Here is a 20022-nt window from a genome sequence, read left to right as displayed (position 1 = left end):
CGAGTAGCCGAGACTACAGGCGCCCACCACCTCGCCCGGCTAGTTTTTTGTATTTTAAGTAGAGACAGGGGTTTCACCGTGTTAGCCAGGATGGTCTCGATCTCCTGACCTCGTGATCCGCCCGTCTCGGCCTCCCAACGTGCTGGGATTACAGGCGTGAGCCACTGCGCCCGGCAAATCTGTGCTCCTTTAATGGATGCCAGAAAGTCTTTCACAACTGAGTTAGTCCAGAAAGGGGCCTAAAACCAGCAAGTGAATCTGAGGGCGCCCAGGCTGACAGCCGTGCCACCAAAACAGTGCTGTGTGCCCGGGCACAGGTGAGGGATCTTTCCAGAAGCTTAGAATTATTACCACGTGGTTTTGAAGTAATGCATTTCATTAAGTGTTTTGTGAAGGACATAAAGCCCCCTGGGACACACGAGAATGCCTTCGTTGGGTCTGGAATCGCCTCCAACAAACAAATGGAGAAACAGTCAAAGGCGGCCTAAGACCTGGGAAATCAGGAGCAGTGGTCTACATACAAAATCAGGGCCAAAACCTTTTACTTTCTATTTGAATTTACAACCATATACAGACAATATGGTAAGATTTTAGAGAAAACAGATCATCACTATGAATATCCATATTCTGATTTCTTTTGAGAACCAAGATGCCTTTTAAAATGCTGCTGCTTAGAAGAGCATGTGTTGTCTGTCTGGTGTCTAGGTCTTGTCTGCTACAAAACAAATGAAGATACCCTGTGTAACAAAATCAAATTTTAACATTTAAATCTTGATGCCAATATTCCTGACCTATCTCTTGTCATGTGAAAGAAATAAGCCTTTTTTTTAAACAAAGTTTCAATTCAGAATTTTTACAAACAAAAACAATCTTGCATCTACTTAATATCACTATATTCTCAAAAAGCAAGTTCAGGAAATTTAAAAATGATTTATAAAAGGCACTGACGTTAGCAAAAGCATTGGTGGGTTTTCATTTTGGATGAAACACTGGAAATGTTCACAGAGTAACAATTGTGTGAGCAGGTGCCCGTAACACCCAGGAAGAAACCAACCTCCAGTTACTACCTCCTGAGCACCTAGGCAGCTCCTCACACATTCTGACCACAGACCTTCATTCAAGCCAAGGTGAACGCTACAATCAACAAGACAAGGAACCCAAATGGGACTCAAACCTCTGAACGCAACACTCTTTATAAAGGAGATCCCAACTGAAATGAGTTCCAGAATAAAGGATAACTTTATCGTATAATCATTTATGCTCAAAAAAGCCTCAGAATAAACTTCAAAACAGAACAATTTACAGATTGTATTACTGCTACACTGGCACCTGAACGAAGTAGGCAGTGAAGGCTCGCGTGCTGAGGAAACAGGGAACACCTTGGCTCCGGTGCTGAGCTCTGTGTGGCTCCTGGCGTCGCTCCTACGGGCTGCAAGACTTCCCAAAGAGAAAAGCTACTTTTATCTCCCAGTCAGTAATTTAAATATTCCCAACAACCCAAATTATAATGGTTGCTGCGAGTCTGAGGCGCACTCCGGGCTCCCTGATCCCAGCTGTCCACCTCACTCTGTCTGAACCATGAGACCCACGGGCGAACCAACAGGGACTCTGCCAGCATCAGATGCCACCCCCTGCCCCGGCCCAGGAAAAGACAAGGCGGCAAACAGTTCATCTTGGTGAGCGCAGGCAGCGCGGGGACATCAGTGCTCACGCCTCCGCCAAGCCCCTCCTTGTCCACAGCGTTTGCTGGATGCTGTGGTGCGTACGTGGCTGCCTGCCTGCAACTGCCTCAGCACCCTTTCCTCTGCTACATTTCAGACCTAGAAATTGCCACCTAAAAAGTCTACCATTACCACATGGACATCTTCCAGAAAATTGGTATCTGAGTTTGCTTTCATTAACCTCTAACTTCCAAAATATCAGAAATCTAAGTTTTATATAAAACATTTAAATCTTCTAAAATTCTCACACCCTCAAAGTGAGGATTAATAATAATTTAATCAGAATATATTCCTTTGTGACACTTTAGAAGCAAACATATGACCCTTCCGTCTTTGAAGAACCAACCGAGAGCCCAGTGCTGAGCCTACAGGGCGGCAAGCTCAGGCAGGCGCGCCATCCTGCGGAGCTGGTTCCCGTGCGCGGGGCTGTAGCGCCCAGGACTGCCTGGGCCCGGCTTTCCGGGGTTGCTCCCAGCTGCACTGTTTCTCCCCAGACTGTAGCTGTGAGGGCCACTGAGATCTGGCAGCCGAGACTTGAACTTTCCTTTCACCGCAGGACTGGGCCAACTGCGGAAAGCAAGAAAGAACTGTTAGCAGACGGGCAGGCCTGGAGATGAACAGCGAAAGAGTCGGAAAATAATGGCCCAGGACTCAGGCACACGTGCCCGGGCAGAGGAGGGGCACTGCTGAACCCTGGCACCGTGGGCACGTGCCCGGGCGGAGAGGCACTGCTGAACCCTGGCACGGCAGGCACACACGCTCAGGGATGGGAGAGGCACTGCTGAACCCTGGCACCGTGGGCACATGCACCCAGGCGGAGAAGAGACACTGCTAAACCCTGGCACCGACTGGGAGAGTCAAGCTCATGGGGGTTTCCAGGAGAATCCTGTGTGGTCTGAGTAGAAACCCTGCTGCTTCCACCCCTCTAGCCCTCAGCTTGTCAGCAGCTGACCCATTCGGCTTTTCCACCCAACTGGAGATCTGTCCTGTGTGCAGAGAGCCACAACACCCAAACCCACAGCCTGGCTGACGGGCCTGCCCGCGTTAGGAAGAGTCCTGATACTTCCGCACGAACTGGAACTGGACCCTGCAGAAGCCAGCTTCCAACAGCTGCCCTGCGGATGACAGGCTGTCCGGGCCCCATGTACCTCTGTCTGTCCGAGGGTGAGTAGCACAGGACGGCAGTCTTCCATCTGTGCACGGCCGGGAACTGATGGGGGTTGACATCTGCACACTCAAGAGCGGCCAAAACATCCTGATCGAGTTTTGACGGCTCCTCTCTAGAAACCACAATACAAGAAGCAAAAACATCTTTGGTAAAAACATGAAGACTTCTAAAATAGCACTACCTTTTTTTAAATTTTGAGACGGAATCTCGCTCTGTTGCCCAGGCTGGAGTGCAGTGGCACCATCTCGGCTCACTGCAAGCTCCACTTCCCGGGTTTACACCATTCTCTGCCTCAGCCTCCCAAGTAGTTGTGATTACAGGCGCCCACCACCACACCCGGCTAATTTTTTGTATTTTTAGTAGAGATGGAGTTTCGCCATCTTGGCCAGGCTGGTCTTGAACTCCTGACCTCGTGATCCACCCACTTCGGCCTCCTAAAGTGCTGGGATTACAGGCTTCAGCCACCGCGCCCAGCCTCCACCCACTGTTAAAATGCAATTTTGCATATTTGCACCCTCAGAGAGTGCTCAGTACTAGAAGGTTAGGGACATTTATCCCGTTAGACTGAGACTGACCCCAAGATGGCTTTTCTTCCTAAAAGAATTTAATTCTTAGAAGAGATCATTCACACCAGTGGCAGGCACATCCCTAGCAAATAACAGCAAACACTAGGATCACCCACAGTCTAACCAGAAGACCCAGAAAGAACGTCTAGAAGCTAGACTCAGAGACAGGAACTGAAAGCACACGGCGAGTCCACACGAAAGCTTGTGTGGGGGTCGGCGCGGTGGCTCCCGCCTGTAATCCCAGCACTTTGGGAAGCCGAGGCAGGTGGATCGCGGGGTCAGGAGTTCGAGACCAGCCTGGCCAACGTGGCGAAACCCCGTCTCTACTAAAAATGGAAAAATCAGCCAGGCGCGGTGGCAGGCACCTGTAGTCCCAGCTACTCGGGAGGCTGAGGCAGGAGAATCACTTGAACCCGGGAGGTGGAGGTTACAGTGAACCGAGATCACGCCACTGCATTCCAGCCTGGGCGACACAGCGAGACTCCATCTCAAAAAAAGCAAGCAAGCAAGCGTGAGCGGGAAAGGAGCAGGTTCGGAAACAGCACCGCAGGCGTGCACAGGGCAACACAGGCCTACCCAAAAAGGAAAAGCCGCCTGGCCGGTTCCCTCGTGACCTCCAGCTGACCCTCATGCCCGGGACTGCTGGGACTGAAGGACATTTTAGCAATCCTGGCTGACATTTCACTTTCCGTCCTCCTGCGGCCAGTCCCGAGTTGGTCTGCAGGAGAAGGAGGCTCTAACAAGTCTCTTTCTACTGCATCGATTCTTGAAGTCAGGCTCTTATCTTTAGTTTTCATATTTTCATCTGGTGTCTTAGAAACGCTACTTCCTACATTTTGCAAATTCAGTTTATCAAACTCAACAGTCAAATCGGAGACAGGTGGCAGATGGGCTTCCTCCCCACAGGGGGCCTTTGGTCTTTTGCCCACCAGGGTCCTGCTGTGACTCAGAGGATGGCAGAGCCCATTGCTGCTGCTGTGTGGACCGCCTGGCTCAGCGGCTTCTATGAGGTCTGCCTCCTGCTCCAAGGGGAAGATGCTGCACCTCGCGTATCCAAAAGCACCAGCTGTGGGCGGGCTGTGATTTCGAGCTACATTTTGCCGATTTTTTATTTCTTCCAAGCTCATGTCATCTTCATCTAGAAACGCCCTCACGGAAATGGAATTGCTGCCTGTGAGGAGGACAAGGAGCACTTCAGTGATAGGAATGACAGGAAGCCATGGAGCTGCTCCGCTCCGTCCGTGACCAACCGCCACGACCCCAGCAACAGCAACTCTTACGTTCAAAACCTACTCATCAGATTTCAGAATGGAAAACCACCCACACGACTCCCTGGCAAAGGGCAAACAGGGCCCTGCAGATGCATCAGGCTGCTGGGGCCAGGCGTGGAAGCTCACACCTGCAACCCCAGGACTCTGGGAGGCCACGGCAGGGGGGTCGCTGGACCCCAGGAGTTCAAGACTGCCTGGGCAACAGAGCAAAACCCCACTCTCTATAGAAAAGTTAGCTGCCACGGTGGCACTCACCTGTAGTCTCAGCTATTTGGGAGGCTCAAGTGGGAGGATCGCTTGAGCCCAGGAGGTGGAGGCTGCAGTGAGCTGTGATCCCCCAGCCTGTGCCACAGTGTGAGACCCTACTTCAGGGAAGGAGGAAAGCAAAAAAGCTGCCAGGCTGACTTTTCTTTCAAAGGAAGGGAAATGAAAGGCCAAGAGCAGCCCAGGTGATGGGTGAGATGGCCGCCCTGCACCCCCAGCTGCCCTCCAGCCCTCACTCCAGCTCTGATCTACGGCGACCCCAGGGGCTCCGAGTGTCACTGTGCCCCACGGGATCCCGGAAGATCGTCCAGAACAACTCCATGAAGTAGCACTGCTGCGCTTTAGCTGTGAAGATAACACAGAAGAGCTCCTGGGTGCAGCCCTGTCCGACAGGCAACAGAAATGTCCCATTTGGTGTTCATGATGACGACCCTGGCCACAAGGGGGTCCAGAACACTTGAGCTGTGGCTCGTGCTACTTTGGAAATGAGTCAACTTTATGTAATAGTTATTAATTAAAATGTACATAGTCACAAGACAACACAGGAAGTGAGGCCACTTTACAGAAGTGAGTTCTGTGCCACCGTCAACTATAGCACAGCAAGGTCACATTTCAGTGTTTCCCGTATAACCACTGCACTGACTTCTCTAGTTCTATGGTTGAGACTCACAGGTGACTTTCTAAGATTCATTGTTTCTTAGTTTAATGTATGTCAGTCATTTTCATTTTCTTTCTATCATTCCAGGGAGTTTGTTTTATAAGTGAAGTGTCTTGTGGGCTAATGGCTCTATTTTGACCTTACACTCACACAGTTTAAATTGTATATCTGCTTTAATTTTTATTTTAGTAGATTCAAATCTCTAGTTATTAGCAAATTTCTTTATTTTAAAAAAATAAATAAATAGAGACGGAGTCTCACTCTGTTGCTCAGGCTGCTTTCGAACTCCTGGGCTTCAGCAATCCACCCCCCTCGGCCTCCCAAAGTGCTGGGATTACAGGCGTGAGCCGCCGCACCTGGCCATCATTGATGTTTTTATGAATCACTTTTAGATTTTGTGTAGATTAACCTCTTCCATCATGATCTTTCCATTCACTGCATCTGTGCTTTGGAAGCACTTTGCATCCCGGTGTCTGAAATGCACCGTGTGAAGCGCTTAGCGTCCCGGTGTCTGATATGCACCAGTATTCTGGTGTGCACTCCTCTTTGTCTTTTTCCTGAAAATATACCAAATCTAAAATATCATAGTCTCAGCCAGTGGAGTTCAGCTATTATGAGTTTTGAGAAAATGGCACAGAATGAAACATATTAGATTTTGGGTAATGAAAACACAAGCAGAAATAGCAATACTGCTCAAAGCGATGTCATTATTTTTCAAATATCCTCCCCAACACACACCCCATTTAACATTAACCTTCCCAGCACTCTGGGAGGCTGAGGTGGGTGGATCATGAGGTCAGGAGTTCGAGACCAGCCTGGTCAATATGGTGAAAGCCCGTCTCTACTAAAACATAATATGAAAATTAGCCGGGTGTGGTGGCAGGGGCCTATAGTCCCAGCTACTCAGGAGGCTGAAGCAGAAGAATCGCTTGAACCCAGGAGGTGGAGCTTGCAGTAAGCCAAGATTGTGCCACTGCACTCCAGCCTCGGTGACAAAACAAGATTCTGTCTCAAAAAACATTAACCTAAGGGAAAGTACCAGACAGACCTCTACATTAAAAACACTAACAGAAATGAGAAACAGATGTGTGTATCCTGTCAGACCCCGGCCACGGGGGGCCCGTCCCAGCTGCCACGGCCATGCCTGCACGTGTTTAGACCCCGACCACGTGGGGCCCGTCCCAGCTGCCACGGCCATGCCTGCACATGTTTAGACCCTGACCACGTGGGGCCCGTCCCAGCTCCCACGGCCACGCCTGCACGTGCTTAGACCCCAGCCACAGGGGGACACATCCCAGCTGCCACAGCCGCGCCTGCAGGTGCTTAGACCCCAACCACGTGGGGCCCGTCCCAGCTGCCATGGCCATGCCTGCACATGTTTAGACCCCGACCACGTGGGGCCCGTCCCAGCTCCCACGGCCGCGCCTGCACGTGCTTAGACCCCAGCCACAGGGGGACACATCCCAGCTGCCACAGCCGCGCCTGCAGGTGCTTAGACCCCGACCACGTGGGGCCCGTCCCAGCTGCCATGGCCATGCCTGCACATGTTTAGACCCCGACCACGTGGGGCCCGTCCCAGCTCCCACGGCCGCGCCTGCACGTGCTTAGACCCCAGCCACAGGGGGACACATCCCAGCTGCCACAGCCGCGCCTGCAGGTGCTTACCAGACATGGTGGCTTTATCTCGGCAGGAGGCTTCCCTTTCTCCTGTTTCTTGTTGAGCCTTTTTGCCTATTTCCTGCTGTGTGAGATATTCTTCTAGTCTTTGCAGGCCTTCCTGGGAAGACAGATCAACAAAACAGCCCAGAAATTCCCAGTATTCAACCCAGGGATACCCCAGCTCATGAGCTAGCTCTCTGTAAGAAATAAAACACAATTAACCAGTTACGACACCAGAAAAAATACTCAGAACTACACAGAAAAAGCCACTAAAGCTTCAAGTACCAGAGCAATGTCTGCAATCATGGCTATAATTTTACTTTATCCTTAATTGGCGGCTAAAATCACACTTTGCATTTTCTGAAACTGCACTCCTCCTCACAGAGTAAGCAGGACCTGGCATAGCTCTCATGAGCTGTGAACCAGCCGCGAGAAGGAAGGAGGCCTCAGCCCGACAGACCCTCACGCCAGCAACCCAGGTCACGCAGTTCAACTCCCACAGACAGACATGTTCATGATCATGGAACAGCCCTGTGAACTTGCCCATGGTTCTAGTCATGGCCAGGCACACAAAAGCCTAGAGGTCCTTTCTGGGTTCCACTTGTACGCCTGACAACGGGCACGTATTTTGCAAAAATATTCTAAACAATACCACAAAGCTTTATTTGATTACAACATAATTTAGCTTTGTGGCTCTGGACTTCTTTTCCCCAAGGAATCCATACCATTATGCGGTACCTTCTATAAAATATTAAGGCTCCTTAGAAACATGTCCCAGAATCAATAAAGAATTCCAAATAGAAAAGGAAAGAAGGCACTGCAGACATCCCCCAGGTGTGGGATGGAACTGGCTTAAGCTAGAATTCTGCAACAAAAACTGCAGCGTGTCCAACATCCACAAGGAATTAGACCTTCATGAAAAGAACCAAGTCTCCCAGTAAAGGCTTCCTGGGAATTGGTACTTAGAAGCTGTGATTTGATTTTCTGGCATTAATGAAAACATGACCAACTGCGTGCCCCACGGTGCCGCGGCCCAGCCTTTCAGTACCTTCCCACTCTCTCAAAGCCTCTTTCCGGGTCCGACTTCTTGACGTGGTGAAGGAAGCCTGCTTTCTCTCGAGGTGGAGTTTTCCAGAGTTTGCGAAAATCTTCTGCCTATGAAGAAAAAAAAATGTATTGAGCCGTGCCAGGCACCACGCCCCTCAGCCGCGGAAACCTGAAGAACCATTTGAGCCGTGCCAGGCACCGTGCCCCTCAGCTGGGGAAATCGCAGCAGCTGCCTGTCTCCTGACGCCCCTCCTCCTCTCCCCTTCACTAGCAGATCCCTGGGCCACACGCCCACCTGTGGCATGGCTGAGTGGCCGCATGGCTGCACTCTGACCTGGGGGAGGGGAGGCGATCTCCTTTCTTGCAGCCCAGTCTGGGCTGTGAGGTTCAGAACCAGGAGGGCCCGAGCATGAGGCCTCACCGTGAGAAGACGGCTAGACGGCTTGGAGCTGCCACACCAACATACATCTAACACTGCTCCCATCGCAGGAGAAGAAACCAGCGTTGATCTTTCTTAGTCATTCTTCCTAGGGCTTTATGCTTTATGGATCTGACCTAATCCTACCTGATACCACCTAATTTTGGAGCCATTTTCTTTTTTTTTCTTTTGAGACAGAGTCTCGCTCTGTCGCCCAGGCTGGAGGGCAGTGGCATGATCTTGGCTCACTGCAAGCTCTGCCTCCCAGGTTCATGCCATTCTCATGCCTCAGCCTCCGAGTAGCTGGGACTACAGGCGCCGCCACCACGCCCGGCTAATGTTTTGTATTTTTAGTAGAAATGGGGTTTCACCGTGTTAGCCAGGATGGTCTCCATCTCCTGACCTCGTGATGTGCCCACCTCAGCCTCCCAAAGTGCTGGGATTATAGGTGTGAGCCACCGCGCCCGGCCTGGAGCCATTTTCATCATAACTTATTTAGAAAGTTTTCAGCACAGGATTATATGTACAAGTCAGTATGTGAAATATTTCAATAGCAGAAAGAATTGTCAATTATAAATAAAAAAACGTGTACAACTTTTGGCCCACCAACACCATCATCAAGGATTTCTCTGAACATCGGGGATGAGTAGAACCCAGGGGCTGAGGCTTCCAGGGTTCTGAAAGGGACTGGCCTGCATTCCGTCTGAGAGGAAGCCAGTGGGGGCTGCAGCCGTGGGGAAACGTGGTCAGGTGGACGTGCAGATGGAGCTTTCCTAGTCACAATGGGCAGCCTCGCTACACCATCAAGGTGCCCTGAGATGGGCTGTCGACACAGAAAGAACAGGGTGACGCGCGCACAGGACGCGGCTGGCCCAGGGAAGGTCTGCTTTGTCGAGACGTGTGGCTCCCAGCACATCAGCCCTGGTGAGCAAGCCACAGAGCCAAGAACACACATTTCTCTGGCAAATGTTCTCATCACCAACTCACTGGTGGATGGTTTGAGATGAGGACAACCCTGGGGCTCCACAGGACATGGCCCCTGAGACTACGCACAAGGCAACAGGCTGGAACACTCAGAACTGCAGTATAGGGACAGCCAGGCACCACTTCCAGAAGCTTCTACAGCAGCTCACCTTGGCCGGACTCAGGGGCCCCGTGAAGGCCCTCAGGGTCAGCACCGGGTCTCTGGGGCTGCCTCCATAGCGGCTGACGTGAGAGGCCTCAGCCGTCTGGTCTGGGGACCACAGCTCCCCAATGACTGGAGAAGAAGTGTCTTCTGCTCTCAGGAGAGGCACGTAGTAGTGACCTGAGGGAAGAGACAAGCACTGGCTGCAGGCTTCCGCCCCCTCCGCAGGTCAGGTCTGGGTGATCAGCATGGGGATCACACAAGCCCTTGCCAAGGCCTCTGCAAATGGATCCAACGGACAGGGCAGAGGCTGGTTTGCGCCAGAGCTCCCTTCACTTAATGCAAATGGATGCAATGGAAACAAAGTCACACGAGGTCTCAGAGCTCACTTCACTTAACCAGCCTCACTTTCCTCCACTGCTACAAGAAAGAAAGGAAAAGGAAGCCCCTGGTAGTTAAAGGACCGAGGGGTCAGACCTGAGTGAATAAGATTAGCACACAGTAGGCATTTAATACATTTTAAAAATAAGTTGTATTTCATTCCAGCCAGGTGCGGTGGTTCACACCTGTAATCCCACCACTTTGGGAGGCTGAGGTGCACGGATCACTCGAGGTCAGGAGTTCAAGACCAGCCTGGCCAACATGATGAAACCCCATCTCTACTAAAAATACAAAAATTAGCTGGGTGTGGTGACACACGCCTGTAATCCCAGCTACTCAGGAGGCTGAGACAGGAGAATCACTTGAACTCAGGAGGTGGAAGTTGCAGTGAGCCGAGATCATGCCACTGCACGCCAGCCTGAGCGACAGAGTGAGAATCTGTTTCAAGAAACAAAAAAAAGTTTTATTTTATTCCTTCTCTTTTTTCCCCTCTTAGTTTCAGACAGTCTCACTCTGTCACCTGGGCAGGAGTACTGTGGTGCGGTCATGGCTCATGCAGCCTCCAACTCCCAGGCTCAAGTGATCCTCCCACCTCAGACTCGAGTGGCTGGGACCGCAGGCGCCACCACACCTGGCTAATTCTTTACTTTTTGTAGAGATGGGGTCTTGCTCTGTTGCCCAGGCTGGTCTCGAATGCCTGGATGCAAGAAATCATCCCACCTCCACCTCCAAAAGTTCTGGGATTACAGGTGTGGGCCGCCGTGCCCGGCCTCCTCGCCTCTCAGTCCTGCCTCTGTTCTAGTTTACAGTTTGCATCACTGAATACGCATCTCTCAACAGATCTGGCATCACATGGCACTTGGATGTGAAGTATGGAAAGCACAAGGAAAAGTAGTGTCCTCAGGTCCCATGGGACAGTGCAGTAAAGTCACACAGGATAGTGTCATGAGGTTCTGTAGGTTGCATGGAGGCCACACACCACCTCGTCCTGCTTTCAAACACAGCCCCTGGAGACCCAGACTCAAGAGGCTTCCTTTACAGTCAGTCACGCTGCTAAGGAACGCCTAGGAATTTCTTATGTTAAAGGCTTATTATAGTTTTTTTTTTTTTTTTTTTTTTTTTGGGAGATGGAGTCTCGCTTTGTCACCCAGGCTGGGGTGCAGTGGCATGATCTCGGCTCACTGCAAGCTCCGCCTCGCTGGTTCACGCCATTCTCCTGCCTCAGCCTCCCGAGCAGCTGGGACTACAGGCTCCCGCCACCTCGCCCGGGTAATTTTTTTGTATTTTTAGTAGAGACGGGGTTTCACCGTGTTAGCCAGGATGGTCTCGATCTCCTGACCTCGTGATCCACCCGCCTCAGCCTCTCAAAGTGCTGGGATTACAGGCATGAGCCACTGCGCCCGGCGCTTATCATAGTTTTTATGCTTTTAACTTTTTTCTAATTGTAAAAGTGCTGTATGCCCATCAATGGTCGACTGGATAAAGAAAATGTGGTACATATCGACCATGGGATATTAAGAACAAGATCATGTCCTCTGCAGCCACATGGATGGAGCTGGAGCCGTGACCCTAAGGGAACTGATACAGGCAACAAAACCAAACACAGTTCTCGCTTATGAGAGGAAGCCAAACGCTGAGCACACATGGACGCAAAGAAGGAACAGTCAGCAGGGCCTGCTTGAGGGTGGAGGGAGGGAGGAGGAGGGATAGGATCGAACCTACACTGATCACCTGGTGAAATAATCCGCCCCCTACACCCCGGTGACGTGCAAGCTTACCGCTATAACAAACCTGCATGTGTACCCCGAACCTAAAATGGAAGTTAAGAAAAAATACGGTAATTTCTATTCAAGAGTACTGAAGGTACTGAAGAATTTCCACTCAAGAGTACTAATTTTCCATACCGAAAATCAGGGTAACTCAAATACTCTATCTTACATTTTAATATCTTATATTTGGATGCATCAGATGTACGCTGGCATTTTACAGGTAATGGCAGTTTTTTCCCCCTTTTAGTGGTACATGAAAAGAAAACACAGTATATACAGTATACGGTGCATGGTAAGTATACGGTAGAATTTACCTATAATTTACTCATAAAATACTAATATTTACTTTTTTGGCATATTGATTTGAGTCCCTTTTAACAATTTCTATCTACAGATGGAACTCACGGTCTCTGGATGGTTTTGTGCCTGGCTTTCTGATCCTATTTGTCCCCCATAACACTTTAGAGCCCCTCCTCATCTTCACACAAGCGTGGGTCTCTCTGAGTGGCGGGAAGGGTGGGATGCAGGACGCAGCCAGCCCTGCAGCAGGCTCTGTGGCATGTGAGGCTAGTGACCGAGGCCCCAGCGTGACCACAGATGCTGACCATGCCTGGGCTTCTCACGATTCTGAGAAGGACCAGGAAGGAGGTACAGGCACTCTGGAGGTGCTGTGGAGCTCAACCCACAGGAACATGGATCTCACAGTGCTGCCTTCTCCTCAGCAAACAGCTGCTGGGGCAGATCTTAGAGGCAACAGTGTTTTACTGTCACACATAGGCAAGGACCTCTCGGACAGAAGTGCTTCCTCAATACCATCGTGAAGCAATGCCTAATGTCAGGGTTGCAAAGCATTTCTGACAGTGTGGTCTGAAAATCCAGAGCAGACTCTCAGTTCTTCAGGATGTTCTGGCAACACAGCCGTGTGTTCCAAGGGCCTCCAAAGGTTCCAGCTGGGCCTCTGGAGCGAGGCCTCAATGGCCCTGAGGAGGAACTCTCACCGCTAGCAGCATGCAGGATTCATCTCCTGTGCACAGATACACACACTGAAGAAGTATAATTAACAAATTGTACTTAGGATGGGAAGAGATCAGGGGACAAGCAGAGGCTCTTGATACCTTAGAGTGGGATGGGTAAACTTCCATACAAGGTCAGACAGTAAATAATGAGGCTCAGTAAGCCACAAGTCACTGTGTGCTGGGAAAGAACCTGGACAGTGTACAAACAGTGGTCATAGCTTTGTGCCAATAAAAATTTTTTTTTTTTTTTTTTTTTTTTTTGAGACGGAGTCTCGCTCTGTCGCCCAGGCTGGAGTGCAGTGGCTGGATCTCAGCTCACTGCAAGCTCCGCCTCCCGGGTTCACGCCATTCTCCTGCCTCAGCCTCCCGAGTAGCTGGGACTACAGGTGCCCGCCACCTCGCCCAGCTAGTTTTTTGTACTTTTTAGTAGAAACGGGGTTTCACCGTGTTAGCCAGGATGGTCTCGATCTCCTGACCTTATGATCCGCCCGCCTCGGTCTCCCAAAGTGCTGGGATTACAGGCTTGAGCCACCGCGCCCAGCCACCAATAAAATTTTATTTTTAAAAGCAGTCATTTGCGGACCCTGCTTTAAATGGAGACAGAGTTTTAGATAGGAATGGAATCCGAGACAGAGAAAAGCAGGCAGGAGGGCAAAAGGACCTCAGCGTCTGCTTCAATCTCACCAGCAAGCAGAAGCTCCAGACTTCGAGCTAAGACAGCAAAGAAGAGGTGCTTCTAGATGTGTCATCTTCCAAAATTCACGAAAATAGAGGAAGATGGCAGGGAAAAGCCATCTCTGAAACCAGCCATTTTCACACGCCTGGTACCTACAAACTGTGAGGCACAAGGGCCAACAACTGGAAGCTGCTGACTACAGGAGGGCGGTCCAGAAAGTAAAGCCTCTCTCCCAGAGGCGAGTGGGGAGGGAACATCCCAGAGCCAAGGCAGGAGCCGTGCTGGATGTGCACCAGGAGGTGCAGGAGGAGGAAAGCCGCGGCTTCGCAATCAAAGGAGTGACAGGGCAACCCCAGGGACAACCCCCACCCGAACGCAGGCAGAGGGTGACGGGGCGACCCCAGGGACGACCCCCACCCCAACACAGGCAGAGTGTGATGGGGCGACCCCAGGGACGACCCCCACCCCAACACAGGCAGAGACACACAAAAGCGAGGCCAGCCACCCATCCAAGGAGCTCTGGGCCCTGCCTCTTCCTGAGCTGTTCTTTGTCAACTGCAGGCTCTACCTGAAGAGAAGCCATCACAATGAAGCTGCTGTGGGAGAGACCTATGGATCCAGGGGTGAGGCCACGGGCAACAGGCAGTGACACACAACCTCAAAAAAGTTCTCTCACAGAAAGTTCTCTCACAGAAAGTTCTCTCACAGAAAGTTCTCTCACAGAAAGCTCAAAGAACAGATACAAGACTTCAGAGAAGGGATAATAGGAAAAGAGGGGGCAAGTGAGCTGGGAGAGCTCAGAAGAAAGGATGATCCCGAGAAGAGGCTTCCGAGGGGAGCTGGCACACGCGCAGGGAGCTCAGAAAAGCAAAGCTCTGCTCTGTTCCCCCAACACTCCAAGGCCCTTCCCACCACGGACCCCATGATCCAGGCACCAACTCCCCATCTTACCCTTTAAATACTCTCTGATCCGCTCCTTCAGTTCCACAGATTTATTTTTGCTTCTTTCACAAATCACCTATTGAATAAAAAGTGTGTCTAAATCTTATTTGATTGCAATATTTCCTTATCATTACAATTTTAGAAAAGTGAGTTTTAAAGTCAGTAAAGTAGAATAGTATCTTAGTGCTAAAGATTTAATAAAGCTCACACTCAAAAAATGTGTGAAGAGTGTGGTCTTTCTAAAAGTCTAAGGGGACAGCTAAGAGAACACCCTCTGGGATTATGGGTAAATTTACTTTTTCTTCGTGCTATTCTACATTTTCTAACTGTCTGCAAGGAGAGGAAAACATACAAGCACACCGTCAAGTAAAAGCAGGAGCACCTGAACATGTTTCTAACTTTCTCGGGTGTCTGAGTTTCACTCACAAGAAGCCTCGTCATACATAAGCTTTTTGTTGTGAGGCTGGGTCAAGGTGGAGCTCCTAACTAACACGGAACATGAATGTTCTATTTTTGCCACTACAGAAATCAAATTTCTCAGCCTTGGAGAACTGCAGCAAAATACAAACTTGTGCTAGAAACTACAGAAAAACCAACAACCTTCAAATAAAAGGAAGGAAAGGAGCCAGCCTGTGAGAGAAACTGACTAAAACTAGGAAAACAACCACATTTTTGAGTCTGTACCTGATTGTAAGCTTTAAAAAGTCAAATGCTTTTTAAAATGCCAGGAGTTAGGCCAGGCGTGGGGCCTCACGCCTGTAATCCCAGCACTTTGGGAGGCAGAGGCGGACGGATCACGAGGTCAGGAGATCAAGACCATCCTGGTCAACATGGTGAAACCCCGTCTCTACTAAAAATACAAAAAATTAGTCAGGCGTGTTGGCAGGCGCCTGTAGTCCCAGCTACTCGGGAGGCTGAGGCAGGATGTGTGAACCTGGGAGGCAGAGCTTGCAGTGAACCGAGATTGTGCTACTGCACTCCAGCCTGGGCGACAGAGTGAGACTCCGTCTCAAAAAATAAATAAAAAAATAAAAATAAAAAAGTAAAATAAAATGCCAGGAGTTTTTAGTTACCAAATGCCATTCTTATGCTGAATAAGTACAGATATTCACACACACACACACACACACTCACACAAATTGAATCATATATATGCAAAATAATGGCAATTTCTCAGTTGTAGAATTTTCTGGTGAATTTTATTCTTTTTGGTCAAGCAGTATTTTAAATTTTCTATGGCAAGTGGATGTACTGCTTATGCAATAACAGCAGTTATAGAGGGGGTATGGGAGAGGCCACTGCCACCAGAAGATTCTTACAGCTTTTATTTCTAAAGGGCTGCTAGACCGTGGACAGCTCAAACTCATCTTTCAGTTCTCAGAAGGTCCAGATACATCTTGCACTTTGCGGGCACAGAACATACTTCTGCCCTCTGTAAGGTACACTTTGCTCAGCTGCTCAGGGTCGTGATGAGCCCTGACTGACGAGGCTTTTCTGGGTCAGATGAGTACGTATGTGTGAGAAGCTTAGCACAGCGCCTGGTGCACACTGAGCTGAATACAATTTAGCTGCTTTCAGCATCGTCATCCTCACCACCGTCACCATCACCACCACCACCACCACTGCCAACACCACCATCATCACTTGCGATCTTCATCCTCACCAACATCCTCACCACCACATCATCACTATCACTATCTTCATCACCATCCTCACCACCATCATCATCCTCATCACAACCATCACCATCACCTCATCACCACCATCATCATCCTCACTGTCACTATTCCCACAATCCTCACCACTACCACCATCACCACCTTCAGCACCATCATCAGCATCACCATCACCACCACCATTCTCACTACCACCATCACCATAATCACCATCACACCATAATCATCATCATCATCATCAAAACCATCATCATCCTCACTACCATCACCACCATCATCCTCACCATCACCATTACCACAATCCTCACCACTACCATCATCACCACCATTACCATCTTCACCATCACCACCATCATTCTCAATACCACCATCATATCACCATGACCATCACCACCACCATCATTCTCACCAGCACCATCACCACCATAATCATCACCATCACATCCTCACTGCCATCCCCATCACCACCACCATCACCATCATTCTCACTAGCACCGTCATCACCATCACCACCATCACCACCACCATAATCACCATCCCCACCATCATTCTCATAATCACCATCATCACTATCACCATCACCACCACCATCATTACCTCTGTTCTCTCTGACTCTGGTCAACTGACGCGTTCAGAAAGGGAACTTGATAAAAGACTGTGAGCTGTTCAAAGCAACTGACTGCCAGTTTTAGGAAAATAAAATTAGCACAGCGGGTCAGTTCCTTCCCTCCTGGTTCTACAGATACATCATGTTCACAAAGTGCATCTTACCCAACAGCCAGGGTTCTAACATGTCCCATAAGGCAAACACACTCATACAGAGCTCCTTGTGGCTTCCCTGTGCCTGTGATAATAGACTGTCAATTTATGTATTTTCATTTCTAACTCCAGATAGTAACTGCATTTTAATAAGTACTTACATCTTCAGGTGTTTTATCATATTTATTCCTTGGGTTTTTTACAATCAAATGGTGTGACGAAAGCACGTTGACTACATCTGCATTTCCAAACTTACAAGCAAAATGCAACGGTGTGTCATAGCCCTGAAAAAAGGTGCAGAGGAAGCACAATTATTCACACGTGTCTCATAAGGTTGCTCTAAGATGAAAATAGATATTTATACATTTATTTATTTTATTTTATTTTATTTTATTTTATTTATTTATTTTTTTTTTGAGATGGAGTCTCGCTCTGCCACCCAGGCTGGAGTGCAGTGGCTGGATCTCAGCTCACTGCAAGCTCCGCCTCCCTGGTTCACGCCATTCTCCTGCCTCAGCCTCCCGAGTAGCTGGGACTACAGGCGCCCGCCACCTCGCCCGGCTAGTTTTTTGTATTTTTTAGTAGAGACGGGGTTTCACCGTGTTAGCCAGGATGGTCTCGATCTCCTGACCTCGTGATCCACCCGTCTTGGCCTCCCAAAGTGCTGGGATTACAGGCTTGAGCCACCGCACCCGGCCTTATTTTATTTTTTGAGACAGAGTCTCACTCTGTTGCCCAGGCTGGAGTGCAGTGGCGTGATCTCGGCTCACTGCAATCTCTGCCTCCCGGGTTTAAGCGATTCTCCTGCCTCAGGCTCCCCAGTAGCTGGGACTACAGGCAACCGCCACCACATCAATTTTTTTTATTTTTTTATTTTTAGTAGAGACAGGGTTTCACCATGTTGGTCAGACTGATCTCAAACTCATGACCTCAGGTGATCCACCTGCCTTGGCCTCCCAAAGTGCTGGGATTACAGGCGTGAGTCACCCCGCCCGGCTTCTACTTTTTTTAAAAAAAGACTCACAAACAAAAAGGCCATATAAGACGCTACTTTTATAACGGAAAAATAACTGGCATTCTAGCACATACCCACTTCATGCCAAGGCTTGAGCTCAGCACACTGACCTGGGTGCCCAGGCCCTGGAGGAGCTTCAATTCTCCATAAACAGTGAACAGTAGCTTTAACCAGTATAGGGCCCAGTACAATGTCATGCAAAACATGCCCAGAAATGAAATACGCAGATGAGGGCCACAGTCAGAATAAAGCAAAGCCCACGAATTTGGCCTGTACTCAAAGGAAAGTCTCTGTGGCATGTGACACTACAGTAAACAAAATTCTCTTCACTGCTGACGATGCTGCATCATGCCCTGACTGGGAACCCAGGTCTCTGTCCATGACACTGCATGATGCCCTCCCTCCCCCATGGGGTCGCAGGTCTCCACGCCATCTGCCTGGAGCTTCCACGGCTGCACCTCTGATTCTTCCTGATGCTCTGGGCAGTCTCAATGTCACCTTCAGCTGTGGCCTATAGACCAGCAGGCCTCATGGTCAACAGTGCCCCTGAGCCCAAGACCTGAAGGGCCAATTCCCTCCCAGGCACCTCACTTGGACATCCCACAGGCAGCTCCACTGCACCGTGTAGAAAACAGAATTCATTTACACTTAGCACAGCCAGAAACACCTCCTCACGTCACCTCTGATGACCAAGATTCTGGCTGTAAAGTGTCCGGTGGCATCGTATGCCATGGCAGCCACCCCTAAGCTTCTGCACAGGGAACAAAAACTCATCATGGACCCTGCGGCCTGCACTGACACCCCCGCCTCCACTCCTTGGCAACACAGCCTAGGTCACCCGCAAATGTCCTTCTCCAGCTCCCTCCCGCCATCACCCACTAGAGGTGATAACCCTTACGACTCTCCCACACGACCCCAAAAAGGTCTGGATGTTTGAATATACCACCACGCTGCCTGCACCCCATCCTTCTGTCCAGGGGCTGGTAAGCTTTCTTGGACAAGGACCAGACAGTAAGCATTATAGACTTTTGAGGCCATCCTGTCTCTGCCACAGCTACCCAACTCCACTCATGTAGCAGGAAAGCAGCCACAGACAAATCCACAAATGAGTATGGCTGTGTTCCAATAAAGCCTTATTTACACACACAGATGGTGGCGGAGCTGGCTCCTGGGCTGCAGTTTGCTGGCCCCTCCTCGAGTGCAATGATTGCTCTGTGTTCTCCAACCCTCAGGCCCTTTTTTTTTTTTTTTTTTTTGGAGATAAAGAAATCTTACTTTGTCGCCCAGGTTGGAGTGCAGGGGCACAATCTCGGCTCATTGCAACCTTCACCTCCCTGGTTCAAGTGATTCTCCTGCCTCAGCCTCCCTAGTAGCTGGGATTACAGGTGAGGATAATTTTAGTATTTTTTTTTTTTTTATTTTGAGACGGAGTCTAGCTCTGTTACCCAGGCTGGAGTGTGGTGGCACGATCTTGGCTCACTGCAAGCTCCGCCTCCCAGGTTCATGCCATTCTCCTGCCTCAGCCTAACCGTGTAGCTGGGACTACAGGCGCCCGCCACCACACCCGGCTAATTTTTTGTATTTTTAGTAGAGACGGGGTTTCACTGTGTTAGCCAGGATGGTCTCGATCCCCTGACCTCGTGATCCGCCCGTCTCGGCCTTCCAAAGTGCTGGGATTACAGGTGTGAGCCACCGTGCCCAGCCCCAATTTTAGTATTTTTAATAGAGACAGGGTTCTGCCATGTTGGCCAGGCTCGTCTCAAACTCTTGACCTCAGGTGATCCACCCACCTCGGCCTCCCAAAGTGCTGTGATTACAGACGTGAGAACATGTATTTTCTGCAGGGCACAGAGTGCTGTATTATCGCTACAAACCCTCGCTTGCTGACTG

The 20022-nt window shown here is 49.9% G+C and overlaps 1 protein-coding gene across 5 annotated transcripts in view; it reads right to left on the bottom strand.

Moving 5' to 3' along the window:
- Window positions 1-524: 524 nt before the first annotated feature.
- ANKLE2 (ankyrin repeat and LEM domain containing 2) overlaps window positions 525-20022 on the bottom strand; it is a 36660-nt gene continuing 17162 nt past the window's right edge. For 2 of the 5 annotated variants that reach the window (XM_030939810.1, XM_030939812.1), the window contains exons 6-13: window positions 17279-17401; window positions 14692-14758; window positions 9906-10078; window positions 8356-8462; window positions 7314-7504; window positions 4032-4626; window positions 2870-3001; window positions 526-2288 (exon numbers count right to left, since the gene is read on the bottom strand). In XM_030939810.1, the coding sequence (XP_030795670.1) occupies window positions 2087-2288; window positions 2870-3001; window positions 4032-4626; window positions 7314-7504; window positions 8356-8462; window positions 9906-10078; window positions 14692-14758; window positions 17279-17401 (1590 nt within the window). In that variant the 3' untranslated portion in view covers window positions 526-2086. Of the gene's footprint in view, window positions 2289-2869; window positions 3002-4031; window positions 4627-7313; window positions 7505-8355; window positions 8463-9905; window positions 10079-14691; window positions 14759-17278; window positions 17402-20022 lie in introns of all 5 variants that reach the window. The other 3 variants (XM_030939811.1, XR_004059749.1, XM_030939813.1) reach the window with 3 other exon arrangements.

Source organism: Rhinopithecus roxellana, chromosome 10 (assembly GCF_007565055.1).
Source record: "Rhinopithecus roxellana isolate Shanxi Qingling chromosome 10, ASM756505v1, whole genome shotgun sequence".
NCBI lineage: Eukaryota > Metazoa > Chordata > Mammalia > Primates > Cercopithecidae > Rhinopithecus > Rhinopithecus roxellana.
This window is presented reverse-complemented; position numbering and strand designations above follow the sequence as displayed.